Source organism: Copadichromis virginalis, linkage group LG6 (genome assembly GCF_057382275.1).
Source record: "Copadichromis virginalis isolate Kocher_CV1m ecotype Utaka linkage group LG6, C_Virginalis_male_GT1.1, whole genome shotgun sequence".
Classification (NCBI taxonomy): Eukaryota; Metazoa; Chordata; class Actinopteri; order Cichliformes; family Cichlidae; genus Copadichromis; species Copadichromis virginalis.
Window position 1 is genome coordinate 11444717 of NC_140623.1, and position 20925 is coordinate 11465641.

The 20925-nt window shown below is 41.7% G+C and overlaps 2 protein-coding genes across 2 annotated transcripts; one reads left to right on the forward strand and one right to left on the reverse strand.

The window, feature by feature from the left end:
- Positions 1-7859: 7859 nt before the first annotated feature.
- LOC146707302 (uncharacterized) lies at positions 7860-9569 on the forward strand. Its single transcript, XM_085458629.1, has 5 exons — positions 7860-8005; positions 8137-8249; positions 8457-8614; positions 8705-8837; positions 8911-9569. The coding sequence occupies exons 1-5, from the start codon at positions 7867-7869 to the stop codon at positions 9163-9165; spliced, it is 798 nt and encodes a 265-aa protein (XP_085314755.1). The 5' UTR covers positions 7860-7866; the 3' UTR covers positions 9166-9569.
- A 2487-nt stretch (positions 9570-12056) lies between these two features.
- On the reverse strand, positions 12057-13533 carry LOC146707303 (uncharacterized). Its single transcript, XM_085460750.1, has 2 exons — positions 13522-13533; positions 12057-12764 (listed from the first exon to the last, which is right to left on the reverse strand). The coding sequence occupies exons 1-2, from the start codon at positions 13531-13533 to the stop codon at positions 12057-12059; spliced, it is 720 nt and encodes a 239-aa protein (XP_085316876.1).
- Positions 13534-20925: the final 7392 nt, after the last annotated feature.

Sequence of the window (20925 nt, forward strand, 5' to 3'; positions counted from 1 at the left end):
AAAGCACAGTTATATATTTGCTCTACTTAAAAAAAAAAAAAAAAAAAAAAAAAATGTCTGCTCTCGCAGAACAGAAAAGATTGACAGGGGAAGTTTATTTCTGCTGCTTGTATCCGTGATCTCATTCTTTCAATCTTTAAATCAAGCTTATGACCATAGGTGAAGATAAGGACGTAGCTCAGACAGTAAATTGAGATCTTTGCTTTTACACTCAGCTCTGTCTTCACTTCAAACTGGGAGTTTAAGATCTTCTGTACCAGGGCCTCTGTCAGATGTCTCCAGCTCAGCTCCTCTCCTCACCTGAGTGTCCAGACCATACAGCCGCAGATCCTCAAGCTGTTTATTGAGGTCAGTATCTCTCAACCCAAGACACTAACTCGGGCTCCCTCCCCAGTGTCCCGAGAGGTCACATATCATGTCCCACTCATCAGCCACTGATAGCTCTGACCACCGTCCGACAAACAAGAATGTCATGAGAGCATATTTTAATAAAGGGCTTTGCAAATGTAGCTAATAACTTTTCAACAGTCCCGCCAGGCACACGACCTGGCCACCCGTGTATCCGGCAGGGAAAGTACCTCCAGGACACTCAGGCCCACCCGAGCCCAGGCTTCTCGTTGAGAAGAGGGTGTCAATTGCATTCAGGGAACAGATGATGATCAAATTCATTATTGATGAGATAGCAGAGTAAAGTTACAGCAAATGGATAGTGCTCTGTACAAAACCTGGAGCTGTACTCAACTACAATACTTTAGACTTTTTTTTCAAAAGGCACCAACAGCACAGACACAGTGGATATCATTCACAGAACAATGTTTTCAACCAGGATGTAAACGTTTTTATTTCTGCTGTTAGGTTGTTATAATTGGACATTTTCACATGTTTTAAATGAGACAAAATGTTCACACTTCAGATGTTTTGTTAAATCCAATTGTTTATTTGATTGGTTGATGGTAGTTTTTCATGGGTAAGATGTTATAATACCCTGGTTCACTCAGTGATTACGCCGTCTCCTAAAAATCTTCTTTAATTCAGTTCAATTCAATCCAACAGTATTTACATACAAATGAACTGAACTGAACTGAACTAAAGAAAAAACCCAACAATCCCCTATGAGCAAGCACTTGGCGACAGTGGGGAGGAAAAACTACCTTTCAAAAGGTAGAAACCTCCGGCAGAACCAGGCTCAGGGAGGGGTGGCCATCTGCCGCGACCGATGACAAAGTTATACACAACTAAATATTAAAGCAAATATGCTTTTAAATGGGTGTTTTGGCACTGGAAGTGACTGATAATATTTAGTTGTATATTACTGTGATTTTATAGGAGACGGAGTGGAAGGCACTTAAGTAAATGGCCTGGTAAATGGCCTGTATTTATATAGCGCTTTACTAGTCCCTAAGGACCCCAAAGCGCTTTACATATCCAGTCATCCACCCATTCACACACACATTCACACACTGGTGATGGCAAGCTACATTGTAGCCACAGCCACCCTGGGGCGCACTGACAGAGGCGAGGCTGCCTGACACTGGCGCCACCGGGCCCTCTGACCACCACCAGTAGGCAACGGGTGAAGTGTCTTGCCCAAGGACACAACGACCGAGACTGTCCAAGCCGGGGCTCGAACCAGTAACCTTCCGATTACAAGGCGACCTCCCAACTCTTGAGCCACGATCGAGTGAATAGTCTCCAAAACCAGTTGCGCTTCTTTTTCTTTTTTGGTTTTTCTTTTGGCACTTGGTCATCTCGGGCCTCTGGACTTTCTGGTTTGGTAGCGCTGGCCTCCTCTTTTTCTGGCTGTTTCTCCTGGAGTGTCTCGTTTCGGGCTGGAGAATTTTCAGGATTGGCAACGTTGGACTGGTCTTCTTGCTTTTTTATTGTCTCTTGCAGAGACAGCAAAAACTCCTGAAGTGTGATCTTTTCTTCCTCTGTTTGCCCGAGTTGGTTGGGGATTGTTGTGTTCTCCAGGTTTTGCTCCACGATTTCCTGGTGGGAAGCTTTGGTTTTCTCCAGCTTTTCTTTTAAGTTTTGCGCCTTCAAATCATTTTTTTCACAAAGAGCCTCACTGGTGCTGAGTTTGTCTTTCAGCTCAGTGAGCTCACAGTTGACTCTTTGTTCCTGATCTTTGCGCTTTGCAACTTCCTCTTCAAGATTCTTTTGAGTTTTGAGGAGCTGCTCACGGAGTTGTTCGATCTCTTCTTGCTGTTTTTTGCACTGGACCTCCAACTCAGCTTCTCGAACAGTTTTTACATCTGTAGAGTCTGTGTGTGGAGCTTCTGCAGTTTGTGTTGAAGCGTCCACACTCAGCTCTGCAGCTGTGTTGCTGTCTTCAACAGGAGTCTCACTCTCCTCAGGGGTGAAATTCTCCTCGGGTGTCTTTCTACGAGCCTCTTCCAGCTGTTTTTGGAGCTCAAGGATGGTTTTTTGAGCGTTTTGTCTACAGCACTGTAGCTGCAGGTGAACCCAATCATTCTGAGTTTTAGCTGCAGCAGCTTTGTGGTTTGCAGCTGTCATTTTATAAAGATTGGTTTTGCACATGTGCTGAGCCTCCTGCAGGTGGAATCTCAGCGCACCCAGTTCATCAGTCTCATTGTATGGACGACTGCCATCATTTGGTGTTAAGTGAGGCTGTGGCTGAGGTGGCCCAGGTGGTTTTATGGTCAGGATGGGGCTGATGTGGCACAGGCCCTCGTTTTGGCAAAAACTGTGGATTTTGCCAATGTTGCCCAGGCCCATTATTGGGTTTAAAGTGGGCATTGGGCTGATGTGGCACAGGCCCTCGTTTTGGCAAAAACTGTGGATTTTGCCAATGTTGCCCAGGCCCATTATTGGGTTTAAAGTGGGCATTGGGCTGATGTGGCACAGGCCCTCGATTGGGTCCAGGGTTTCTGGCTCTGGGGTTTGGGTTTGCATTTTTCTGCATCTTCTTCTTGTTTGCACCCTTTGGTTTGGCAGCATCAGATGGAGTCCCCTCATTTGGTGTCTTGTTTTTCCCTCTTGGGTTTGGGTTTTGCTGCTTAGGGTGAACAGCGGCCAATGAGGTCCCTTCCTCGGGATCAAGGTTTTGCTGCATATGTTGCATTTTTCTTGTCTTTTGTCTTACAATGTCGAATGATATTTTCTCTATTCGATCGGGGTTTGGGTTTGTTGCATACACTTAACGTGTCAAATCTTTGACTAAAGGTTGGCTCGTGGTGTGTTCCTATACAGTTGCACAGTTCTGAGACATACTGAGAGCACGCTGATGTCCTACTTAATGTTATTGCTCAATTTCCCTTTGATCCTTTGATCTGGAGTGTCATGTCAGGGAGTGCAAATGGAGTGTGATGTCATCCACTTAGAATGCAAAATGTGATTTCATCAACTTAGCAGAGAGTCTTGCTTTTCTTTGAAATAGAATTCTACCAAACTTAAATAAAAGTCTTTAACTTTGTACAAGATGGTAAATTCCCAATCGAAAGGCCAAATCTACCTGAGAACTTCAGGAGAAGATTACACAAATAGCTCAGAAGCTTCAATAAATGCTTCAGGATCAACATGTTTTCTATATATACCTTTAGGATGTTGCATCTTCAAAAAATAAAAATGAAATGACTGAGCCTCACACAGGAATATTGCTGCTACTTGTTTACTGAACCTTCTCTTAGCCACATGTTCATAACATCAGTGTCTGTTCACTGCCTCCTGCAGGACGCTCTCTTCTTCCACTTTCTTACAGAACCGATACTGCCTCTCCTGGCATTACCAGTGTAACAACACACTATGTCCTTTATCACACTCATTCTATCTATGAATAACATAAGCTTGTATCTATGTATCTGTATCTATGAATAATAAATGTTTTTCCATACCAATATATTTATATAACAAATATTTTTTTACGAACCAAATGGTGGACACCAGAGGTGAAGGGAGCCACCAGGCTGAAGAAGGAGTCCTATCGGGCTTGGTTAGCCTTGGTTAGCCTCTCCGGAGGCAGCCAACAGGTATCGACAGGCCAAGCGGAATGCGGCTCGGGCAGTGGCTGAAGCAAAAACTCGGGTGTGGGAGGAGTTCGGAGAGGCCATGGAAAAAGACTTTCGGACTGCCTCGAAGAGATTCTGGCAAACCGTCAGACGTCTCAGGAGGGGAAAGCGGTGCTCTACCTGCACTGTGTATAGTGCTGGCGGAGCGCTGCTGACGTCGACTGAGAAAATTGTCAGGCGGTGGAAGGAATACTTCGAGGACCTCCTTAATCCCACTGACACGTCTTCCGAGGAGGAAGCAGAGTCTGGGGATGAGGGGAATGACCCGCCAATTTCCGGGGGCGAGGTCACTGAGGCAGTTAAACAACTCCTTGGTGGCAGAGCCCCTGGTGTTGATGAGGTCCGCCCCGAGTTCCTGAAGGCTCTGGATGTTGTAGGGCTGTCCTGGTTGACACGCCTCTGCAATGTTGCGTGGAGATCAGGGGCAGTACCTGTGGACTGGCAGACCGGGGTGGTGGTCCCCATCTTTAAGAAGGGGGACCGGAGGGTGTGTTCCAACTACAGGGGGATCACACTCCTCAGCCTCCCTGGGAAAGTCTATGCCAGGGTGCTGGAAAGGAGAGTTCGTCCGTTAGTCGAACCTCGGATACAGGAGGAACAATGCGGTTTTCGTCCTGGTCGCGGAACACTGGACCAGCTCTTTATCCTCTCCAGGATACTTGAGGGTGCATGGGAGTTTGCCCAACCAGTCTACATGTGTTTTGTGGACTTGGAGAAGGCCTTCGACCGTGTCCCTCGGGGTGTCCTGTGGGAGGTGTTGCGGGAATATGGGGTGTGTGGCCCATTGCTACGGGCCATTCGATCCCTATATAACCGTTGCAAGAGCTTGGTTCGCATTGCCGGCAATAAGTCGGACTCGTTCCCGGTGGGTGATGGGCTCCGCCAGGGCTGCCCTTTGTCTCCGGTTCTGTTCATAATTTTTATGGACAGGATTTCTAGGCGCAGCCAAGTGGCGGAGGGCTTTCGCTTTGGTGGCCTCAGAATCTCATCTCTGATTTTTGCAGATGATGTGGTTCTGTTGGCTTCATCGGGTGAGGGCCTCCAGCTCGCACTGGAACGGTTCGCAGCCGAGTGTGAAGCAGCGGGAATGAGGATCAGCACCTCCAAATCTGAGGCCATGGTTCTCAGCCGGAAAAGGGTGGAGTGCCCACTCCGGGTCGGGGATGAGTTCCTGCCCCAAGTGGAGGAGTTCAAGTATCTCGGGGTCTTGTTCTCGAGTGATGGGAGAAGGGAGCTGGAGATCGACAGACGGATTGGGGCTGCAGCTGCAGTAATGCGGACGCTGCACCGGTCCGTCGTGGTGAAGAGGGAGCTGAGTGTAAAAGCGAAGCTCTCAATTTACCGGTCGATCTACGTCCCTACCCTCACCTATGGCCACGAGCTGTGGGTAGTGACCGAAAGAACGAGATCGCAGATACAAGCGGCAGAAATGAGCTTCCTCCGAAGGGTGGCTGGCCTCTCCCTTCGAGATAGGGTGAGAAGTTCGGCCATCCGGGAAGGGCTCAGAGTAGAGCAGCTGCTGCTCCACATTGAAAGGAGCCAGCTGAGGTGGTTCGGGCATCTGACAAGGATGCCCCCTGGGCGCCTCCTGGGTGAGGTGTTCCAGGCATGTCCCACCGGGAGGAGGCCCCGGGGCAGACCCAGGACACGCTGGAGAGATTATATCTCTTGGCTGGCCTGGGAACGCCTTGGTATTCCCCCGGATAAGCTGGAGGAGGTGGCTGGGGAGAGGGAGGTCTGGGCCTCTTTGCTTAGGCTGCTGCCCCCGCGACCCGGCCCCGGATAAAGCGGATGAAGATGGATGGATATTTTTTTACGATACCACAAAAAATATTTTCCATTCACCCAAACAAATTTGAAAAGAGCCTTTTTCATATTAATTTCTGTCCCAATGCAAAAAGAAATATGTTCAAAGCTTCAAGTTTAAAAGGAAATAATTTTATTTAACACTGTCCAGTTGAAGATTTGCTATATTGAATAGTATTGAACTGTAAGTCTGAAATAGGTCAGTTTTAAGGGGCATTAACTCAGGACAAAATAACTTATTTGCTTTCTGTGTCAGACTCACAAAGTGATCATCACCACAGGGATGTGTGCATGAGTTAATGCTGTAGAGGAGACAATGATCAGGAAGAGAACTGCTGCCACAGCTGCTCCTTAAATACCTGGTCTTGATGAAGGGGAATGACAAATGTGATGGAAAATGTGTGTTTCACCTCCTCTTAACCTCTGTGTACTATTGATATGTATTTGTAACTTTCTTGTACAAAGTTGTAGTTGTTTTTCAGTCTTCATAAACTCTAACTAAGCTTTGCTCAAGGCCACGACACACTTCATTACCAAACTGGTGCCTACATGATGGTGAGAATTTCACTCCCAACCACTGATGAGACAAGACTGCATCCACGCGACGGATATACAAGAGCTGCTATCCGGTCGTTAAGTGATGACGAATCCTACTTCCGGGCCTAAAGTAGTCTGCGTTTAATATGGCTTTTGTGTTGTTAACATATTTAATGTTATGTATTTTCTTCTATTTAATCTCAAAAATCTCCTAAAACAGTCAGTGATCACTGTTGACCTCCCTCGGCCTTTATTACCGCTAAGTATTTATTTAAGCTCAGTTTTTAAAACCTTAGGATGTAACTACAGCCCCGCCCATGCAGCAGTATATGAATGACTAACCTCGTATTGTGGATGGATTATCTCAGTTGTTCTCCTGGCTGAAGTTTGGTCCTTTTACAGCATCCTGTCATGCGATTACATTTATTCCTGACCACCAAGAACACTCATGTTAACTTTTATTGAGTGGAAAAAAAGTTAGCTTGTTTATATTATGCTAACATAGCTGTGTCGCTAGCGGTCACGTAGCACATCATTATATACCAGCTAGCCAAACTTCAGTAACCCTACAAACGTCACTGCTGTGTAGTTTTCTGTCTTCATTTATGTTGGAAGTAGTGATGGGTCGTTCGCGAACGAAATAGCTCTTACAGCCGGCTCTTTGACGTGAACGACGCGAGCTGGATCCTTATCGCGAGCCGTCACGTGGGTTTTTTTTTCTTTCTCTCACCCTCTCTCTCTCTCTCTTTTGCACTTTTTTTCCGCTTCACTCTGCACGGGAGCCTTGTGCTTTACGCTGGGCAGAGGGGGGAGGGGTGGTAGTTACACTCAGTAGCACAGGAACAGAGCCAGAGGGAGAGAGAGAGAGAAAGAGAGCCAGGGACAACAACGTCACATTAGAAAGGTATCCGGTTGTTCAGTCAGATGACGTTGCTGGTATTTCCGGGTCTAAGTGCTCCTCAAGAAACAACGATGGCGGAGCCAGTGACTTGGTTCACGATTACCTCCTTCTTTAGCAAAGTACCAATTAGGGTTAAAAAGGGTCTTAATTCCTTCAACTCTAGTAAAGTGGTCAGTGTAACTGTTCTCCCAGGCAGAATTATAAAGGGAAGTGTCCAGGCATCCATGAAAAAGAAGATTTACAATGTTGAGGTGAGCTAGGAGTAAGCTAGCTAGCCGACGATTAAACATGAGATATTCTGTATTCTGATGTATTTCATAAAGCACACACACGTACAGCAATGCTATAACAGTGGAAGTAAACGAAGATGAAAATCTACATAACATGGAGGTTTTGGAGAGTTAGTAATGTTAGCCTAGTACCAGTTATATTAGCCTAGTTAACCTAGTACCAGTACACAGAGCAGCGCTGCAAGTGTTTGTTAGAATGTTTAGGGTAAGCATTAACTTTCTTTCAATGTAGGTGCATGTTGAGGGTCAGTCAGTCAGGTTCAGCTCCTGTGAGTGCCCGATTGGCAATGATAAGTGCCATCTAATGGCGGCATTGTTGATTTGGGTGGAGAAGAATGTGTCTCGCACTGACGTGGAATGTGTGTGGAAGAGGGTAAAATCATGCAAAGCAGAAGAAATTACTGCCAAGAGAGTGTCTGTGATGACACCCTCAACAACACAAGGTCAGTTATTTATTTAAAATTTGCTCTTTGAATTAATTATAATAATTATTTTCTTAACTTTTTAAAAAGCATTGTGTTTTATATGCTATAATTATTATTTATTCAGATTACTAAAAGCATTTTTTTTTCAGCTGGAATCGAAAGACCTGTCTCCCAGGAGGACAAGGAATGGGCAGTGGCATCCCTATCGAAATTGCAACGTTTTACTGGGATGGGCTGGATTTTGAGTCCTGAATGCTCCCAGGTACTTTGATATTTACTTTAACATGTGGTATAAATTGTACATGTATGTAAACTCTTGTAAACTACATACAGCAGACTGTTTGCTTCCACTGTCCCCACTTTATTTTTTACATGTATTTTATATACTCTGTACCTGACTTTGTCTATTCTGTGGTCAAAATTGCTTGGTTCCATTAAAACCTTTAAAATCCTTTTGCTTTAAATCTAGGCTAAACCAGCCAAGACATTTGATGAAGTGCTGAGGAACCTGGGATTTCCCCAAGCAGAAGACAAGGCTCGTTATCTCTTGGCATCACTGGCTGTGTCTGACGAAGAGAAGAAACAGATCGAGGAAGCAACAGTTGGGCAAACGAAGAATGCATTGTGGTAAGAAAGTGCTTTGAAATTAATTCTGTTAAGTGTTAAGTAGGAAATTTTAGTTAACTGTGTCTCTTATTTTGTGTTTCTTTATAAAAGGTCAGCATATCGCAAGAAGAGAATCACAGCCAGCAACTTCGGTTTGGTCCTGAGTGCAGTCCAGCAGCGCTCATACCCCCCTTCCTTATTTAAGACTCTGCTTGGACAGTACAACCTGACAGAAGGGTCTAAAGTAAGTTGTTAGTAAAAAGGGTCTGTGCATCTAAGAATTCCTTTATGACTAAGTTGTATTTTCATCCCCAAAGGCATGTGATTGGGGGATCCTTCATGAGCCAAAGGCCAAGCAGTTGTACACTGACTGTACTGGTGCAGCTATCAAGGAGAGGGGACTGTTTTTATCTAACAGTGGCCTGCTTGGTGGTTCTCCAGATGGGACTGTCTCTAATGAGTGCATCATTGAGGTGAAATGCCCATGGTCAGCCAGAGCCAAAACTGTATTGGAGGCTAAAGTAAGGACTTTTTCCTACAGCTGGATGAGGCAAGTGGTTTCCTGGTATTAAAAAAGAATCACAACTACTGGCATCAGATCCAGGGCAACCTCTATCTCACAGGGGCGAAAAGCTGTCACTTTATTGTTTGGACTCCATGTGACTTTTTCATCTTGCATGTGGATAGAGAACAAACTTGGGCTGTTAACATTGAAGCATTGGAAACGTTCTACCGGGAAGTTTTTTTTACCCCATATTTTATCGCAGCTTTGAATTCATATCAGCATGAGTAATTTATCAGTCCAAATGTTTATAGTTAATTTTAAAACTATTTGGAAATATTTGGAAATTGTACATTTTTTGTCATTGTAACTTTGTAAATATATTCAGATAAATTTTTAAATTATATTAATTTTAGATTTGAAAAAATAAAATGTTTTGGACAAACTGTTCCTGAAAATAAAGAGTAACACATGTATCTGGTATTCTTCATTTTAATTGAAAATGCATAGCAAGAAAACTAGGCAGTAATCAGGAAGCTGGAATGGAATGAAAAATGTAACAAGCCATTGATAAAAACAGTAAAACATTATACGAATCACAAATGAGACCATTCTCAATTTGAAACTATGCAACTAAGTTGTTTTTATGTTGTAACATCCTGAGTATACACACAAAACAATCCAGAACACTTAGGAGTTATAAATAATAAAAGTAAACTTATTCAACAGTTGTGTTTTCTGGTCCACAAGTAGTTAGAAAATGACACAATGTACTTTTACCTCTGAACTCTCACAGGTATAATTTATTCAATTTCACGGAGAATAGGTGTTTGTAAATTTGTAAGACACACACATGCTTTCAAGATCTTATTAATATTTTTTTTTTAACTGATATGGGATGTGATGCAAAATTGAGAAAACTTTCAGTCTTTGAATGGAACGCTCTACATGTATTCTTGCACAGGAAATCTTCCTGTTGTTGTTCACTTCCTCCTGTGTGAATTGTCCGTTGGTGAGGAAGGACGGAATATTCAGTGAGACCCCTTCTGGTAGGATGTCCCGAATTGTGAAGCCCTTATCTGCAATGACCATATCACCTGGTTGTAGATGTTGCAGTACTCCACAGTCAGCTGTTATGGCCTTATCTGAGGCACTTCCACCGTACAAGTTGCTTACAAAGGTTATTACACCATTAGGAGTAGGGCTGGGCGATATGGCCTAAAATCAATATCACGATAAATTGAGCAGTTAACCTCGATAACGATAAATGGACGATAACCACCCCAAGTGCCAAAAAAACCAAACTTTTTTTTTTTTCATTTGATGGGGCTGTGGCAGGCAGCATAGTTCCTCCAGTTATTTTGATAATATTATTCCCCCTAGACCTATTCATTGCAATTATATTATTACCACTTTAAAGGACTGTAAAATGTCACTGAAAATAAATGAAGACAATAGTAGTAAGTACTTTTAGTGGTTAAGATTTATTAACTGAACAAAATAAAAAGTGTAGGATACAATATGTAACCATGCTCTCTAAAAAATGTGTATCCCTTGTAAACAAAATAGTTTAATAATAAATATGTTTCACATTGGCTATTCACAAAGTAAACAATGATTGTGCAAATGTAATGCCATCATGGACAAAGGCCTATCTCTGCTAAGGCCTTGAGGTACTATAACCTGTAAACAAATAATGTCACAAACACAAATGTCAATTGAACACAGAAAAAACTATAATAAATACTAAGCACTGCCATGTGACTAGTGAAAACTATAAACTCTTAAACAAAAACTTGTGCTGCAGGTGGTGGAAGAGGTTGGTTGTGTTACCTTGACTTGACGCAACAGTCTTTTTGCAGAGTTTACATTTAACAATTGTTTGATCAATATCATCCTTGTTGAATCCAAAATGTTGCCAAACGATTGATGATGCATTTTTTTTGTTAACAAGCGTCTCCTCTTCCTCCTCCACCAGCTCTACCTCCGTCGCTGCTGCTTCAACATTTAAATCGTCCTCCATTTGTTCACCCGTGTCTCGTCTTGTTATGCTGGGCTTACACTGTGCGATTTTTGGCCCATTTTGAGCCGATTTTTGAGTCGTGCGACCGTTTTGGCGAGCGGCACGATTTTGGCCTTCATCGTGCGTCATGCATCGTATAGTATACGTGGGGTAACGAGAAGCGATTGACACCTCACGACGAGCTCCCAATCATCAATCGCTTGGTCGCGAGGATTCACGACCGTCGTGAGGGTGTCACCGCAGTTTGTCACACTGCGCACGCGCAAACACAAATGTCAGCAAAAAAGACGACGCAACACGACAGTGCAGCGTGTGATCTGGACACAAGCGACGGAGGCACAACTTGTAGAACTTTGGAAAGCTCATCCGAGGCTTTTCGATGTGGCCTCACAAAATGATCGCGACCACAACAACCGTGAAAATAGTTGGATCTACACTGCTGCTCAATCACAGCTGCTTGATCAATGTTTTTCATTAGCAATTTAGCAAAGTTGATGGTGGTGGTGTGCGTGTCTGTGTGAGTGAAAGACAGAGAGGGAGAGCGAGCGACAGAATTTCTGTTATAACCTTCATTTTATGGACGCACAGTGTGAGCACTCAGGTCGCATCAGAGCATCGGGCCGTATAGTGTGAGACCCTGCATCGTGACCTATGAACTTCTAACCCCTGCGAGTCAATCGTACAGTTTGAGCAGGAGCTGAATCGCGCGACTGAAAAAAATCGCACAGTGTCTGTCCAGCATAACAGGTAGTAGAGTCATGTGACTCCACCCCGTCAAGTCTGTAACGTAGCACAGCGTCTTAAAGGGACATGAACATCGCCGACCTGCACATGCCTTTTCTTTTTTTTTAAATACCGAATTTACCGACATGGGCAAAATGACGTCGATGAGAGTCATAAATTTCGGTAACGATAAATTTTTGATATATTGCCCAGCCCTAATTAGAAACCACACCAATTAGAGCCTTTAGTGTGGTCCGTCCTTTGTACTGGCTGTACAAATTACTTTGTGTGTCAAGTCTCTCTGTTTTACAAACAGAAACTTCCGTGCAGTCAAGCACAATCCTGCAGTTAGGAAATGGTTGGAAGCAATCTGGCAGCGATGTTTGATTCTTGGCTCTCGAGGGAATGTTGTTTTCCAGCATGCCAACATACAAAATGTCATACAGTGCACTAACAATTGTTGTAAAAATATTAGTTACTGTGCCTCTGCTGCAGTTAAACCTTGTTGAAAGGTCTTCATGAATAAAATTAAGTTTGAGCTTGATCAGGGTTAGAAATAACTGGTCAATTAGGGGCATCATTTGGACAGTCCAATCAGAATGATATTTAAGATCAAATCTGGAAAGAAGCGCTTCTAAAAACAGGACAGAAGCAGCATCGGGCAATCCAGTATAGTACTGGACCCTTTCAGGATTGTCAGATATTTGACTGAATGAGAAAGTCTGCTTCTGCTTCTCTACTTGTTTTTTAAGTTTTTCATTCTCTATTCTTAGCATGTCATTCTGAATCTCTAGCACCAGAAGACTTTGGGAAGAACTTGTGGAACTTGCAGTAGCTGTCTGTGTATCTGCATTGTTGGAATGATGTAGCTCATCTGATCTTTCACTCTGATTTTCACCAATAGCTGGGACCTGCTCTTTTTTCTAACAGGGTTGTGGTCATCTGGGAACTGAAAAGACTTCCCGTCGTTCCATGCAAATCTTGTTGGCCCCGCAGCTTTTCCTTGAGGGAAGTGCCAACTGCAGACTCTTGAGTTGCAGTTTGGGGTGAAGTTTTCACGTCTGTGGAAGTGTTTAAAAAGGCAGAGAGAAATTTCAGATCATACGCTAGCCCTCCATTAGTTATGATTAATAGAAAAAAAATAGAGATAAATAATAGAGAGAAGCTTCTTTCATCCAGATGAGAGAAGCTTCAAGAAACTTAAAACTTAAAGAAGTCCAGATGCTTTTCTTACACATCGTTGTACTAATTTGCTTTTAAGCTTACCAGAAAGATAAGTACTGGCAACCTTTGCTTGCTATTTGTTGGTTAGGTCTTTATTTTGGTAATTAACTGGCACATAGGCTGGGGATTGTAATGTATTTTCTTACATAGACATCGCTTTTTGGACGTAATTTTTATTCCTCTGAGGGTCGAAAGGTAACTAAGGTTCATATATATAGCGAAGTGACCCTTAGCTCTCAATCTTTGCTTGGAGAAATAAAAATGACTTCAAAAATGCAACAACGTCTTTGTATAAAAAAAAACCACAATAAAATCCATTGCCTATATAAGTACAATTACTCGTAAAAGCCAGTTTGTCTTTTAGTAGCGGGTTTTAATTGTTCATCACTAGCTATATTAGCTAACTAAAGTAAGAGCCCACTAGCTCTTATCTTACAAATTTATTCATTCACTTACGACTTGTAACATACCTTATCAACTTCAGCCACTTCCTCTTCTCTCTCTTTTCACAAGGAAACCGGTAAAATGACAGATTAGACTGTTGTTTTGAGCCAGATTGGTTAAAACAACCAGGAACACAGCATTGTGTCATATTGAACACAGGAGCGTTTAGACCCGGAAGTAGGATTCGTCGGGTCATCACCATCCACAACTATTTTCGGTTGCAGATGATAAAGGATTCAGAAAGTTTATTCATGCAGGCCCATATTACAGAGAATATGCATGTTCTTTTTGTTTTCATATTATAATTTATATTTAATTGTGTTGTGGTTTGCAGTGTTTTGTGTTGTTTTCACTTTAAATTTGTAAAAGGAAAAAGCTGAAAATTTAAATAGTTAAAAGTTGAAATGTGAATAGTTGATTTTTGTATTATATGATTTATTTATTACATTTTATGTGGAGTGAATAAATAAAAGTATATTTACAGTGGCCCCTACAGACAAAGCACATACAAACTTCAAATCACGTACGAACTCTGAAGCATGTACAAACTTCAAATCACGTACGAACTCTGAAGCATGTACAAACTACAAAACACGTAAAAACACGTACAAACTCTGAAGCACATAAAAACTCCGAAGCACATAAAAACTCAAAACACGTACAAATGACAACAGAAGTGCTCCAGGATGCTGGGCGCAGTGTTGAGCTTTTGTTATCTTGTGGCTACACAAGCCAGCAAGTACCAACGACCGGATTTGGTGTGTGGTAGTATAAATGAACTTTTTTTTTTTAATTATTTGAATATATATGAGTGCCTGTGTATAAATACACAAACAACACACATATGCTTTCAATTGTGTAATTTAAGTGATCTAGTAGCTCTGCTTTGGGAGTTCAGTTCATGCTAGAAATGTGTTTTGGAGTTTGTACGTGTTTTGTCTCTAGGGGCCACCGCATATATTTATATATAAACATATATAAATAAAACCACTTTTTTTTTTACGTTAGTAATTCCTTTTGTGCATAATTTTATATTATTGTTAATAATAAATGAAATAAAGCAACAAAACAACCTGAAGAGCCGGTTCGGAGCCGAAAGAGCCGGCTCTTTTTAGTGAGCCGAACCGAAAGAGCCGGATCTCTAAAAAGAGCCAGAAATCCCATCACTAGTTGGAAGTGATAACAGAGCTGTACCCCGCAGTCAGGACATGCTATATTGTATTTAGATAGAAGCTAGCGAGCTAACTTCCTGCTAACTTCTAACTCCGTTAAATGTCATAAATTCCGTTTTCATGGATGCCTGGATGTTAAACTCAATTGTTACACCTGGTAGAGCAGAATGTTGCATCTTCAAAAAATAAAAATGAAATGACTGAGCCTCACACAGGAATATTGCTGCTACTTGTTTACTGAACCTTCTCTTAGCCACATGTTCATAACATCAGTGTCCGTTCACTGCCTCCTGCAGGACGCTCTCTTCTTCCACTTTCTTACAGAACCGATACTGCCTCTCCTGGCATTACCAGTGTAACAACACACTATGTCCTTTATCACACTCATTCTATCTATGAATAACATAAGCTTGTATCTATGAATAATAAATGTTTTCCATACCAATATATTTATATAACAAATATTTTTTTACGATACCACAAAAAATATTTTCCATTCACCCAAACAAATTTGAAAAGAGCCTTTTTCATATTAATTTCATATTAATTTCCAATCAAAAAGAAATATGTTCAAAGCTTCAAGTTTAAAAGGAAATAATTTTATTTAACACTGTCCAGTTGGAGATTTGCTATATTGAATAGTATTGAACTGTAAGTCTGAAATAGGTCAGTTTTAAGGGGCATTAACTCAGGACAAAATAACTTATTTGCTTTCTGTGTCAGACTCACAAAGTGATCATCACCACAGGGATGTGTGCATGAGTTAATGCTGTAGAGGAGACAATGATCAGGAAGAGAACTGCTGCCACAGCTGCTCCTTAAATACCTGGTCTTGATGAAGGGGAATGACAAATGTGATGGAAAATGTGTGTTTCACCTCCTCTAACCTCTCTGTACTATTGATATGTATTTGTAACTTTCTTGTACAAAGTTGTAGTTGTTTTTCAGTCTTCATAAACTCTAACTAAGCTTTGCTCAAGGCCACGACACACTTCATTACCAAACTGGTGCCCACATGATGGTGAGAATTTCACTCCCAACCACTGATGAGACAAGACTGCATCCACGCGACGGATATACAAGAGCTGCTATAATTGAGCATTTTTGTCAATGCTGGTACAAACCCTGTTGATCCCTTTGCAAAGGTTTGAATTTTCTTTCAATAAATTTTAGGAAATCGTTTTCATTTCGACGCTTCCATTATTTTTCCACAACAACAAACAGGAGCAAGCCTGTGAACATCGGTCTGAACAAAAACAATACAAAGATATTATTAGTAGCTAACATATTGGACTTTAGGCTACTGATTAGGATAGCCCTGAGCTCCTCGGGAGTGTGACTCTCTCGAGGTGTTATTGAACTTCCATCAGAGCTCAGTGGAGCTGCTGGACTGAATTCCCGTTCATTAAGTGAATGCAGGCTGTCCCTGGGTGTTTCCATAAAGGCTGTCAGGTTCTGATCAGCCACCCTCGGTCCACTGCACCTGGATTCTGAGTGACAATTGAAAATCTGGTCACAGATTTGTTTCTGTTGGTCTGAAACAGGTTTGGAAATATTTTTAATTCGAGAAACAATGGCATTCTTTCTCAGCATCTTTTTAATGTCTTCTTCAGTTGTCTGACAATTGGAGACAATCAGATTGAAGGAAAAAAAACTTGAGCTGAGTTGTTTAAAAATTATGTTACAAAAATGATTTACAATTTTACTGTAGTAAACTAAACCACATTACACCGTCACACATCTCTTCCTGGATCCTGTTTTTTTAAATGACAAAAGTATTTTAACTTTACGGTATAACAACAGTCAGCATGAAAACATAAAAATGATGGGCTGTCTTCATATTTAGTTATTGTTACATTAAAACAGCCTCACCTGTTTTTACTTTTAGCACAAGTAGCATTTTATAGATGGAGGTGCTTTAACAACTCTGCGTCTGTTCTGTTGGGTAGTTCAGTCTACAGTCCCATTAATCATGTATATTAATCACATGTGCATGAAAAATAATTCTATATCAAACTAAAAGCAGTAGAAAAACCTGTAAAGCTTACACATGCTTGTAAATTAAGAAGTCGGATAAATGTTGTTGAGTACTGAATGAATCAGTTTGAGTATGAGTACAAACGTATTAAATATGTGGAAAGCTAACCCAGGAAACAGCTGACCTACTAAAGCCTGTTTAAAGGTGTTTTATGTAGCATCATGTGACCTTAGCACTGATCCTGTTGTGGTTGATCAGGTTTACTTCTAACATATGAACCAATGAAGAAGTTGAAGTTGTACTGGGGAAATGTAAACTGACTGTTACAGTGTCATGTAAGTTTCCACTTCCCCCTACACTGTGGGTCAATCTACCTCTGGATTTGTTGAGGTAAATCTGGAGTGTTTCCTTCCCCTTTTTTCCTCACTTGTTCATCACATTCACTTCTGACACACACTTACAAATACACCCGAGTCATTGAATTTTTCCATTAAGCTGTGTGATAAAAGGGACCCTGAATTGCCACCAGAGCATCAGCAGTATTCTCAGGTGCAGCTGAGATGGTGGTGATGTTGAACCAGTTCTGCCTTATGTGTGGGACCCACATTTGTACCTTTTCTTCCTTCCGTAGTAATCTAATGCCTTTCTGAGTTATTTATACTGACTTGAAACGCAATATTTAGCCTCATGTCTGTTGATAAAATATGATATTAATATGAAATCTTAAAACTGACATGAAAGATGTATTTGAATGAATCATCTCTGTGAAAGATAAAGGAACAGACGCCCTGCTGCTATGTGCACAACACGGACAGGAGGAACAAATTATTTTGTATTTTTATTTTTTTGTATTTGGCTTAATCCTGAAGTATAAATGGTATGGGAATAAAATATCTTAATATTGACCGAACTGCTTTGTTGTTGTTTCAGTTAATCTCAGTCAGCCTGCACCCTTATAAACTTGGCTGTTTATTGCTTTGAAACCCTCTATGCATGATAAGGTCAGTGGCTTTATTGCTTCCTTTGGCCAACTTCTTGTCCCAGCAGGGTATCTGACGAACAGCAGGGTGTAGATGTTGTCCTGGATCTTGTCCACCCCATTTGGCTGACTCCTCAGAAGTCGCCTTACTCTCTGCAGGTGTTTGGTGGTTGCAGCTTGCCAAGCGGCCTCTTCATGGTTGCCATTTGCCTGTGATATTCCAAGGTACTAGTACTATCCAAGTACAAGGTACTAGTTCAGTGATGACGTGACGAATCCTACTTCCGGGCCTAAAGTAGTCTGCGTTTAATATGGCTTTTGTGTTGTTAACATGTTTAATGTTATGTATTTTCTTCTATTTAATCTCAAAAAGCTCCTAAAACAGTCAGTGATCACTGTTGACCTCCCTCGGCTTTTATTACCGCTAATCATTTATTTAAGATCAGTTTTTAAAACCTTAGGATGTAACTACAGCCCAGCCCATGCAGCAGTATATGAATGACTAACCTCGTATTGTGGATGGATTATCTCAGTTGTTCTCCTGGCTGAAGTTTGGTCCTTTTACAGCATCCTGCCATGCGATTACATTTGTTCCTGACCACCGAGAACACTCACGTTAACTTTTATCGAGTGGAAAAAAAGTTATCTTGTTTATATTATGCTAACATAGCCGCTAGCGGTCACGTAGCACATCATTATATACCAGCTAGCCCAACTTCAGTAACCCTACAAACATCACTGCTGTTTAGTTTTCTGTCTTCATTTATGCTGGAAGTGATAACAGAGCTGTACGTTTTAATTTGTTTCCAAAACCCCGCAGTCAGGACATGCTATATTGTATTTAGATAGAAGCTAGCGAGCTAACTCCCTGCTAACTTTTAACCCCGTTAAATGTCATAAATTCCGTTTTCATGGATGCCTGGATGTTAAACTCAATTGTTACACCTGGTAGAGCAGAACGCTGATCATTTTATTAAAGATGAAAGACTTTAGACAGTTTTTCAACTCTCAGTAATGCCATAGTGATCATTTGATATATGGACCTGCAGCGGAGTTTAGGTCCAGACACGGCTAGTGACGTCAGACTGAACAACCGGATAGCTGTCCTCAATGTTTGAAATGGTTACTTTCTGGTAATGCAATCAGACTACAATTCTCCGGTAGGAATGACAGTCCAGTGTCATTGCTGGTTGCTGCATTCAACAACAGAAGCTTGGCATGTTGTAACATCTATAAGGACGATTTGTTTGTCAGTCCAGGCATGATTTAGGTGATCCAAATGCAATTACCTGAACAAAGTCTTTAATGTTGTCCTAACTTCTTTTAAGTACAGTAGCAGTGGATGTGGGTTGGAGTTGCAATGACCTTCAACCTGCAGGTGACCACACCATTTGTGACGGAGAACTCATCTCCATTTGTCATGCAAGGAAACAATCATATTCTTTAAAGCACAGTTATATATTTGCTCTACTTAAAAAAATAAATAAATAAAAAAAAAGTCTGCTCTCGCAGAACAGAAAAGATTGACAGGGGAAGTTTATTTCTGCTGCTTGTATCCGTGATCTCATTCTTTCAATCTTTAAATCAAGCTTATGACCATAGGTGAAGATAAGGACGTAGCTCAGACAGTAAATTGAGATCTTTGCTTTTACACTCAGCTCTGTCTTCACTTCAAACTGGGAGTTTAAGATCTTCTGAACCAGGGCCTCTGTCAGATGTCTCCAGCTCAGCTCCTCTCCTCACCTGAGTGTCCAGACCATACAGCCGCAGATCCTCAAGCTGTTTGAGGTCAGTATCTCTCAACCCAAGACACTAACTCAGGCTCCCTCCCCAGTGTCCCGAGAGGTGACATTTCATGTCCCACTCATCAGCCACTGATAGCTCTGACCACTGTCTGACAAACAAGAATGTCATGAGAGCATATTTTAATAAAGGGCTTTGCAAATGTAGCTAATAACTTTTCAACAGTCCCGCCAGGCACACGACCTGGCCACCCGTGTATCCGGCAGGGAAAGTACCTCCAGGACACTCAGGCCCACCCGAGCCCAGGCTTCTCGTTGAGAAGAGGGTGTCAATTGCATTCAGGGAACAGATGATGATCAAATTCATTATTGATGAGATAGCAGAGTAAAGTTACAGCAAATGGATAGTGCTCTGTACAAAACCTGGAGCTGTACTCAACTACAATACTTTAAACTTTTTTTTCAAAAGGCATCAACAGCACAGACACAGTGGATATCATTCACAGAACAATGTTTTCAACCAGGATGTAAACATTTTTATTTCTGCTGTTAGGTTGTTATAATTGGACATTTTCACATGTTTTAAATGAGACAAAATGTTCACACTTCAGATGTTTTGTTAAATCCAATTGTTTATTTGATTGGTTGATTTAGTTTTTCATGGGTAAGATGTTATAATACCCTGGTTCACTCAGTGATTACTCCGTCTCCTAAAAATCTTCTTTAATTCAGTTCAATTCAATCCAACAGTATTTACATACAAATGAACTGAATTGAACTGAACTAAAGAAAAAACCCAACAATCCCCTATGAGCAAGCACTTGGCGACAGTGGGGAGGAAAAACTACCTTTCAAAAGGTAGAAACCTCCGGCAGAACCAGGCTCAGGGAGGGGCGGCCATCTGCCGCGACCGGTTGGGGGGTGTAGCCGATGACAAAGTTATACACAACTAAATATTAAAGCAAATATGCTTTTAAATGGTTGTTTTGGCACTGGAAGTGACTGATAATATTTAGTTGTATATTACTGTGATTTTATAGGAGACGGAGTGGAAGTCACTTAGGTGAATAGTCTCCAAAACCAGTTGCGCTTCTTTTTCTTTTTTGGTTTTTCTTTTGGCACTTGGTCATCTCGGGCCTCTGGACTTTCTGGTTTGGTAGCGCTGGCCTCCTCTTTTTCTGGCTGTTTCTCCTGGAGTGTCTCGTTTCGGGCTGGAGAATTTTCAGGATTGGCAACGTTGGACTGGTCTTCTTGCTTTTTTATTGTCTCTTGCAGAGACAGCAAAAACTCCTGAAGTGTGATCTTTTCTTCCTCTGTTTGCCCGAGTTGGTTGCGGATTGTTGTGTTCTCCAGGTTTTGCTCCACGATTTCCTGGTGGGAAGCTTTGGTTTTCTCCAGCTTTTCTTTTAAGTTTTGTGCCTTCAAATCATTTTTTTCACAAAGAGCCTCACTGGTGCTGAGTTTGTCTTTCAGCTCAGTGAGCTCACAGTTGACTCTTTGTTCCTGATCTTTGCGCTTTGCAATTTCCTCTTCAAGATTCTTTTG